The sequence below is a fragment of the Varroa jacobsoni genome, unplaced genomic scaffold, assembly GCF_002532875.2.
Source record: "Varroa jacobsoni isolate VJ856 unplaced genomic scaffold, vjacob_1.0 scaffold_329, whole genome shotgun sequence".
NCBI lineage: Eukaryota > Metazoa > Arthropoda > Arachnida > Mesostigmata > Varroidae > Varroa > Varroa jacobsoni.
Window position 1 is genome coordinate 2687 of NW_019213231.1, and position 10065 is coordinate 12751.

General features: G+C 41.1%; 1 protein-coding gene across 2 annotated transcripts; it reads left to right on the plus strand.

Moving 5' to 3' along the window:
• Nucleotides 1-259: 259 nt before the first annotated feature.
• Nucleotides 260-9526, plus strand: LOC111259404 (putative glutathione S-transferase 7). Of its 2 annotated transcripts, none has more exons than XM_022831392.2 (6): nucleotides 260-843; nucleotides 3575-3808; nucleotides 4369-4461; nucleotides 4929-5005; nucleotides 5563-5667; nucleotides 9150-9526. In XM_022831392.2, the coding sequence occupies exons 2-6, from the start codon at nucleotides 3655-3657 to the stop codon at nucleotides 9156-9158; spliced, it is 438 nt and encodes a 145-aa protein (XP_022687127.1). In that variant the 5' UTR covers nucleotides 260-843; nucleotides 3575-3654; the 3' UTR covers nucleotides 9159-9526. The 2 variants fall into 2 exon arrangements, with proteins under 2 accessions (XP_022687127.1, XP_086824007.1); XM_086967881.1 differs by lacking the exon at nucleotides 9150-9526 and adding an exon at nucleotides 6019-6191.
• Nucleotides 9527-10065: the final 539 nt, after the last annotated feature.

The window sequence follows — 10065 nt, forward strand, 5'->3', positions numbered from 1 at the left end:
GCGGCTGCTTTAAGCAGTCGACTGCAGTGGGGAAAAGGGTAATGTACAGCAATGGCTTCTCTTCTTTTCTTGGCGTATTGCAGCTGCCCCGTACGCCTGCAGGCGCTGCCCACGTTAGTTGTGACACAGGTGCGGCGATGATCAGAGTCGCACTGCGCGTTTACTTTTCTCTCTCGTTAACGCGCGAGCTACGGCGCTGTTGTCGCAAGCTCACCTTACGGTTGCTGGGGCATGGAGCTGACACCGGCTGAGCCGTGTAAGACGGTGGAGCAGAGAGAGGAGTACCATGGGGAGTAAAGGAAGAGTTGCATGTTCCGAATTTAGCACATAGGGGTCGACTGGGTATCATTTCCCGAGAACAGGGAGGTATCATAAGCATAGAGTGGCGCTACCCGCCCAGTTAGCAATCGACGGGTTACTGCTTCCAGCTGCCATTTACTGCCTTTTTGGCTGTCGTAGTCGGTTGCAACTGCACGGCCAGGCAACCGGGCATATGTCGTTACGCTGAACAAGGCTCTGCCTATTTGCTGACTACTGCACCGTTCGCGTAACAGCGATCAGCTCATATCCGCGTCCCTGTTTTGTGTCTTGTAGATGCGCGGTTTGGGCCCAGTTAAGCCGCAATCTAACAAGCGTTGCTATACACTTGTTGACCAGGGGCTGCAATAAGAAGAAAAACGTAAAGTCGACTACTACTTAGGGCACGCTTCTCTTCACTTAGCTCGTTCTATTGGTTGACATCAAAACATCAATTTCAGGACGGTCAATGAACAAACAGGACACGAGAAGAGTGTGTCTGTATAAGTGATCGAGGATTATCTCCACTGTGCACCAATTCGGCAGGTACTTTTTATGGAGTAGCGCTTGCAAGACGTATTTAGTTAAAATATAGTTATGTATATCAGCTGTATATAAACCTCAGGCGATTACCTGTCAGTCTATTTTCAAGCCTAGCGTCTAATGCGTAAATATGCTCATCGGTGAACGAAGAACATTAAACAGGTAACTTAGGAGGATCTTTTATTCGCAGTGAAGTGAGTGAGAAAGGTGTTCTTCCATTTTTCAGACACAAACTAAAATTTAAAAAAAATTTCCTTAAATATATGTAGTGCATACTGTATGAAGAGTTGGTAGAATGGGAGATCCGATAAACACGAGCCATAAATAATGCAACTCATTCAACCCGGAACGATCCTTGATGTGGTGCCAGGTTCTGATTTGCACCTGAAATATTATTTACCGGACAGATTGTACGGACGTATTATAGGACCCATAATGACGATTTGGGTATTGGACGATGCTTCCAGATTTATGGTAGATCTATTTCAATAGTTACAAGAGCATATGTTGAAGCTGCCAAAATAAAGTAGTTCGCTAAAGTGCATAGTAATTTTTAATTCTCGAAGCTATTTAGTCTAATGGGTTAACTGTATTTTTTGCCTGTCGGACGGGAACTAACATATCATTGTAATTTTTAACAGAAAATTCAGTATAACAATACGATGGACAGGTTTGGTTGCTGTTCCGTGAGGTATCCAATGTACGTAGTAAAAGTTGCTTTCCAAAAGCCCTTCAAGTGTCACCGACGCTCTAGCGTGGTCATTACGAATAATGTACTTGGTAGTACCCAACAGGATTTAGGTGACTGAACAACAAGCAGAGTTTACGATTCATTATGCGGAACGGTCTACGTGTTCATGTAATGCATCACGCCACAAAGGTGTACGCCATGCATGGGCGACTATCTTAAATTATCTCCGAATTTTATTTGAATGATCAGGATCATGTAGCTTTTTCTCTTATGGAACTAAGACTAAACGTTCGTTGCGCTCACTGAATTGAATCCAAATTGAAATATTGTATAATAATAAATATCGGCAGGGCGAAACTTTTACGCTTCGTAACATGTATGATGTAGCCCAGGTGGCTACTGCTCATCTCTATATACGTAGTCGTCACAATTACGAACATGTAGTCATTGATGATATAAATTTCAGCGTTGGCAAATGTTTACCGAAACATAGTTGCCATGACGTCTCACGTCTCCGTCGAAAAGAACCCAGCCCACCCCAGGTGGACCTTCTATTAGAAGTAAATTTCTGATGCTATACTAATGAAGCGATTTCGAGGTTTTGCTGATAAAAATTGGAATCGTCTGAGGCGTTAAGAACACGGACATCACTACGAACATGGACATCACAATTCATTATTATTCCCACTATAAAATAATTAAAGAAAATTGTACGTAGCTACTTTCCTGTGGCGGGTATCATTGCACACGATTGAACGTAACCGTATTTAGTTGGCGTCTGACGTGGAGCGTTCGACTGCTAGCCTATGCTTATAGTATTCCATGTTTAACAAGACCATATATGTTAACTGTGTTTTCAAGGTTATTTAAACAATTATGAACAAGTAGAAATGCCATGGTACACGAGAGAATAGTAAGGGTCGTCTTAGAAGAACACCGAATATTTCGAATTATGAATATCGTGGTTCAGGTCCCTCAAAACACCTATGTATCAACCTGGATTGAGTCTGCAGACTTATTAATGTAGCTCCTAATACATGCCATTGACCTTAATATGGCAATAATCTAATAATAATAATATGGTAGTAATAACGGTTGTGGACGAGAGCTCAAAATATTCAACGGGTCTTATAAATCTGCCAGAACTTTATTAGGGCATAGGCGATGTAATAAATAAAGGAGACACACATCTGCTTGCGATAATAGTAATAACAATGTGACGAAATTAACAAATGAATAGATATTAGTTGAAGTTCTAAGCAGCGTATTTGACGTATTTTCCTGCAGCACAAGTCTATTCAGTGCTTGCTTGTAACATGGACGCCTAACCACAAGCTGGAGTGGCACCTTCAGGTATGCCCTTCAGGATTGCCCTTTATGAACGTAACCTGAAGATTACGTTCGGCAATCGCCGACAAAAGTTTCTGCCGCAAGCTCAGTTCATCACACATCCGCTGACGAATATCTGGAAGCTTTTTTGGACGAACAGCATGGATTTTGCACAGGACATTCGGCCGCTTCGGCATACTGCTATTCTTTCTGCTGCTGAATAACCGGCCATTCCATGTTGAAAATATGACAGGACAGGCAAAATCGTTGCTGACATCGTCGACAATCGTTCGAAGGACTCAGTTTCATGTCAATCAAGTTCTTGCCAAACTTTCGCGTTATACCAATGAGGCTATACTGTTAATAAACATGGACAATGTAAAGGCTATAGAGAGACCGTAGAGACTGCCGCGCTGCCTCCGACACACTTCACATAGACAGAATAGTCTTGGAGTATTCCGATAGTTTTAAGAATCTGGGGGTAATCTTTTCTTAGAACAGCCACTGCAGTGCTATTCTTGGGCAGTTTTTTTGATCCGGAACACCGTTCTTGAAATGTTTATTTTTTTAGTTTATACGTTTATACAGTACAATCTTATTTTTCTAAACACAAATAAATTATCAGTAAAGAAATTTGTAGCACCGTATAGAATGTTACGGCATGATTTTGCTAAAGTTCTTATCTGGTTCTACTTCACTAACATGGCAATGCAGGAAGACGATTTAGCCGAGGAAATCAAACACCGCTGATATAGCAAACGACGCAAAAATATCGCAAACGATCCTTAGTCAGGATGTCGGAGTGTGACACCGTTACGGCCAAGTACAAGCTCGTCGACTATAACGTTCCGACGGCAGGCCGACTTGCGGCTTTACTCTTTACCTATAAGGGCATAGCCTTTGAGTACATCCAGGTAGATAAGATGAAAGCTCACGAACACGAAACTGGTAAGTTTACCCATATACGCCCAACTGGCTGTTTTCACGCATTAAAAACACTAAAGTGGCTATATCAGTAAGATCCTTAGACGAGTTCTGTAACGTTTTGTAGCTTTGCCAAAATGCTGGGAACATTTCAGTTAAACAATAACTGGCAACTAACAGGAAAAATATGAGCAGTTAAAGATTGTAACAGAGAGATACTTCAAAAGGGTGTTTGATTCAGCTGCGTAAGCTTCAGCAGGCTCCAACCAACTCCATGATTTACAATGATGCATAATACAGTGCGTGCCAGATCGAATCATCTTGGCTTACATATAATGGCAGGTCACTAAAAGCTGACTATTTGTCTGCCCTACTGAAAAAGGGACACATCGCTTTCAGCGCGAAGCAGTCCAGAGACAGGCCCGAATTCGACACTTCTTCCACAGCGTTGCGCTTTTTTGCGATTAAAATACTTCGGTAGATTTTGATGTACTCCATGTTAGTTACCGTTAGTGACACAATTCCTAGATGTGGCTATTTTCATGAGGCCTGCGTCTTTTTTGTCGATGTTTGAATTTGCACAGCGTCTCCATTTGGCACTCTGCCAGTTTTGTACGTTAACGACGAAATACTCGCTACGGACTACGCAATATGCATGTACATCGCCCGAGTGCACGGTAGGTGGACATACTAAAATGTTTATCTGTCTATAAATGTATACTTATACCATTTTTCATCTACAATAGAAGTTCATCACCTATTGAGCAGCATCAACTAGTTGGTATTTTACATCACTATACGACATGACTTATTTGAGAACAACTGATCTGTGCTCACACGCCACGATTACCGCAAGCGATATAATTACTAGGCCATAATTAATGAGTAATAATAATAATCAAGCCTGCGGTATTCAGCGACAGGCACTCCTAATTGACCCTAACGCAGATGAGCTAGGCTCACCTATATCTCTCGAGGGTTTGAACCGGGAATTATATACGTGTACATATTTAAGCACTATGTAATACTCAGCAGTGATCTTAAATTGATAATATATAAAATAGGTATAGTATCGTTTTTGCAGTACTGACAAATAATTTAGTAAATCTGATTCGTCTTTATTGTTGACTGAGGAACGATGTAGGTTTGGAAGGTGCCGATGCAAACGACGCTGCTCGTTGCGCCACTATCGTGACCGGAATCGCGGCACTCTTTTCCACGGTGAGTACAAGTTACTATAGTGAGTTACGGATTCTAGAAGAGGGCAACGTTCTAGTTCCATTTTTGCGCTACGAAGGAGACGGCCTCCTGATGATAGTATATCCGAAAAATAATTGTCATTCCATCTGAATAAATATCGGACATCAGCGATATCTCAGAACGACGTTTAATGTTAAATGGCAGAGATACAAATTTTGGTTGACGAGACAACATCGAAACACAGCAGGATGGTCCTGCACGGACGCTCATAACCACGAGTCAAACACGTTAGTGCCCCAGCCCTACTTTTGTGCTTAACGTAATTAGCTTATATATATATATATAGAATTGTCGAAAAGAGTACCCCAAAAAGCCCTATACTTCTCGTTGTATTTACATAAAGGCGTCTCCTACTTCAGTTTGTATGGGTGGGAATATGACTGTACATTTTGCACCAATTTGAAACTCAGCATTTATCGAAATTAATTTAAATAGTGTTCAAAGAACAGAAAAAATGCTTGTCTCTCAATTTGCAAGCTACTTCGAAAACTATGCGACGTCTTCTTGGCCTTTTCCAGAAACTGTTAACTGGCAAAGACATTCGAGATAAGCTGCCTAAATACCTTCGTAGCTTTGACAAACTTTTGCGTCAAGTCAATACTGGGTATTTCGTCGGAGAGCAGGTAAGTTCCTTCAACATATGATATGTAAACGTGAAAATTAATGGTGTACGAGCAATGGACATGCTGAAGTGTACTGATGCCCTATTTTAAGTGAGTCTTCAAATACTGAAAAAAGCTTCACTCGACTTCGGTTATCTATATACCTTTAGTGATACTATAGCGGAATGGTTATACAAACCAGAGTTTACCCAGCGTTTCGAACTGCGATGCAGTGAGAGAAGCTCATACTGTGTGGTGTTATGACCAACAACAACAACCTGTCCCTAACATAGGTATAGGTACATGTTGGAAAGTTATTCTTAAAATAAGTTTTAATCAAGTTAGTGTAACTATGCAAAATCATATTTCCAGATTACGTGGGCTGATTTAGCCGTAGCATTTTCCTGTCATCAGATCCAGGCGCGATCAGCTGGTGCCCTTGATAGACATCCCTCTTTAGGAGATCATTACTTGAATATGTACTCAATCCCAGCCGTCAAGAATTTCCTTGAGGAAACATGCCCATCTGAATAACATCGCCACGGTTTCTCAGGCGATCCCCCAAAATTGTTTAGGGGATATCTAGCATTACGGTACTGCGTGTCGCTTGACCAGCTCATCGAGTAGGCAGAATATATGTCTACTTATTGCAACGCAGCACAGATAGAACATTTGAGAGACATTAAATGTCGTTTCGCTCCCTGTAGCATTAATGGGAACGACAAGATGCAAAACGTATCTTGGGCTAGGATCTTCCACATGGGCTAAAACGCTTCATGAGCCCTAAACCATTATCTGACCCCTGGACCATAGCACTACAAGGACACTATTTAGTACAATTGGATTGTTAAACACCTTGGCAAAATCTACCTACCGATTGAATCAGCCAACCTTTTTGACGCACGCACTTCGCGTTCAAATCTCTAAGTAGACGAGTGAATTTACAGTGATTCTGCTTGGATAATTTTGCTGTTTCTCAACTTGTGAGCTGCGTTAGAGAAACTTACGTACAGTTTTACGACAATTAAGTTAACGAGAAGACGAAGGAGCTAAGCGGCAAGCTTTCCTAAGAATATGTCTTTCCTAAGACATATTGAATGTTAGTAGATAAAGTAACGAGTACAGGAATGATATGAAGGGTGAAGGAATTTAGTTACTTCGAAACACTTCCGGTGGCAAGCGACGGTACTGCGTATGTCAGATTTAGACAGCTAAATCTGATCTTTCGCACAGTTAGAGTGGGGGACGCTCTGTTTGCAAAGCAACGTGCAACTAGAGCAGTTTCCGAATAACTTACGTTGTCTAAAGTCAACCAGAGGCCACTACGTCGGTCAAACTATGATTTTATGTAAGCATACCCCCGACGAGATTACTACGGTCCCGCCTTTTCGTTGAAACTTTCTTGTTTCCTCTTACACTAACTTACTGCGCGTTTTTCGTCTTGCCGTTGGATTTAATTCATTTTTCACTCGCTCACATAGACATACTCTACAAATTTTCGATGCTGCTAGGATCGATTAACAGTACTAGTGAAGCTGAAGCTTAATATGAACCTTCAAATGAAACCTGTAGATGAAAAGGGATAAAATGAGTCAAGTGAAGCTTTACCACATCTGGCACAGTTGTAACACTGATTACGACATCGATGACAGAACAGAACAGCAGCTTAAAATGCGAACGAACCTCTCCAATGACGAAGTCACCAGACCGCCTTTTTCCAGAGCGGCTTTTTATTTCGTGCTATATTGATATCGTTACGAATATCGTTATCTGTAAACGTGACGGGCCAAACGGAATAGGCACTGTCATCTACGACAATTGAAATCATCCGTCTGCATGGATCGTTATTTCTATTTATAGTTAAAGTCTCAGCTTAGCAGTAATAACAAACAGCTAACCATCAGACCCGAGGGGTTTAGGTATCGAAGGTAATGCTCAATGGTAATTTACGACGATTCCGGAAGCTACAAGCCGAACTTTTAGCAAAAAGCTTTAACGCTACTCAATGACAGTCGCAGGAATAACGACTATACGCGCTAACAGAAAGAAAGCTGTCGTTGCGCTTCTATAGAAAACTAAACAATATACTGATTATATTGATAACGAATAATATTACAAACATGATCATCGTCATCATTGGCCTTCGGATAGTGGCATTCACGTTCAGAGCAACCAATTCAAACTCTATTTGAATAGCGATCTGTTGAAAAACACAAGCGGAAGCTCTAAGCTTGAGCCGCACAAAAGCGAACATGCCAAATACACACCCAGCCCTTAGTAGGAACATCCCTTTTTCTTCCCAGTTTCCCTGCTTCAGGCTCGGCTTGGGTTCTTTCCATTTCTCTCTAGATGTCGAAGACCGTTAGAAAGCCACGCGTCGTTCGGAGCAAGCATCCTTATATTTACGATACACAAATGCCGCCCCTCTTTACCACCGAGAGGTCAGCTATTTTACTCAACACTATAAAAGAATCACCGATAACGCAAAATGGCAATAAGTAAAGAGTACAGCTCTCGACTACAGACACAACGGCAACAGCAGCAGCAAGCCAATGACCTGACATTAGCAGCAACCCAAACCTTAGTTACAGTTTCTACCAGTATTGCTACATGTGCGATTGCACTACAGCGGGTACTACCATAAGACACTGACAAGAGCAGCGGTAGCGATACATAAAAAATAATGTTAATCAGAAAAAGCTACCGCTCTTATCAGCTAGAAAATCACAAATCGCATTATTTTCTGTCGATGGCCGCAGACAATGGAAGTAATGTTAACCGCTGTTAATCTTCATAGCTAAATACTGTTCACAAACAGAAGTTAGGCCGGGAAACAACGTAAACAACATCGATCACGAGTCTGCTGAAAGACAAAAGGTTCTGGTAGTAATAACCAGCGGTAATCATGGAACCCATAGAGCAAAAGTTAGTCCAATTGGGAGCGTTGTTTATAACGGGGCGTTGCAGACAAAGGCGATCGATTCGTAACAAAGAGAAGACGCTTCGCCGAGTGAACTATAAGCTTCAGTTGGTTGTTTGGAAGAAACTCAGTACATGTATCCCTGTTTCGTACCTATGACTGGTAAATACATTGATCCTTTCTTGAAGGACTGAAGGAGATTTCAACACTTCAACCCATAACGAAGGTACACACGCGATTTTGATCCAAATACTATGTTGTTGTTGTTGTTGTTGACTATATTGTTGTTACAAGAAGATTTAGCGCTGTGCTAGCGGCACCTATTGGTTTAAAAGATTGATGAAATAGCCCGCCTGTTACTTATCGTTGCCAGAAATGCTCTGCTACGCTGCTAATTATTAAACTAGCTTGCCAAGCTAAAGGAGGTACTCGGAAAAGAGTATCGAAGCCCATTCTTCCGCTGGGTTAAGAACTAGACATTACCCATTATCGGAGAAATGTACCGTTGGCAACGTGCGGGAGAAAAACAGTGCACGCTAAAAAGGTAAAAATAACCGATAATTACTATGTGTGTTTTATATAGGCACCGTAATATCATCTATCCTTAGAGCTGGGATCAAGCCAAAAGCAGGGGGTCGAAAGCGAACAATTGCTTTAATGCATGCACCAAGTTCTACTAGCAGCGGACTCGTCACCATTTCGCAATGCCAAAATAAATCCTTTATAGAATATAAAGTATATCAAATCGTCACTAGACATGGACACAGAAAGAACGCAAACTTAATCTGAACATTAAGCGTGAACTTGTATGATGTGCTGTGAATCCGTTAACGGTGATATCCGTACTGTAACTTCGAATACGTATAAACCGACTTACGTACGGACAATCCGCCGATACATTATCGCCTCGATATTCGCTCAGATCGACACTGAAGGGCCTAGAAAAAAAAAAAAAAAAGAGTCAAACGAGAAATGTAGCCGTAAAAACTGTAAAAACTGTTTGTTAACGACTCGAACATCAACACAACGTCAGCCGGTCTAAGGATACTGGAGCAGGATACGACACTAAAGGAATAAAAACAATAAAATTTACTTACTAGTATTCTATAACAAAAACAACAAACTATTATACAGTAATATAGAGCAACCGAAAGGTATTATCGAACGACATCATCCTAATTCCAAATTATAGAGGTATAAAGAAACATAATAGTAGTAATGATTGTGAACGTCACTCATTTAGTATTCTACACTAACCGAATACCATAAAAGACAGTGGCGACAATGTTATCTCAATATGTTATTAAGTCCAAAGAGTCTACATATATAGAAACAGTAATATTCCATGATGACTCCGGTCATAGGTAACATGACGTTTCCGTAGCGCATATATACAAACATATATTGATGTGACTGTTATTACCATAAAAATAATTGTTTATGACACACTTGCACATTGGTCCACGAACGATTACATAAAAGCAATCATATAACTTTTA

What these genes read in the sequence shown, in the direction of transcription:
- LOC111259404 (XM_086967881.1), top strand. Translation starts at nt 3,655, where the DNA reads ATGTCGGAGTGTGACACCGTTACGGCCAAGTACAAGCTCGTCGACTAT. An exon ending in GTACATCGCCCGAGTGCACG is followed by an intron (nt 4,462 to 4,928) that starts GTAGGTGGACAT and finishes GGAACGATGTAG; the next exon opens with GTTTGGAAGGTGCCGATGCA. An exon ending in TCGCGGCACTCTTTTCCACG is followed by an intron (nt 5,006 to 5,562) that starts GTGAGTACAAGT and finishes GGCCTTTTCCAG; the next exon opens with AAACTGTTAACTGGCAAAGA.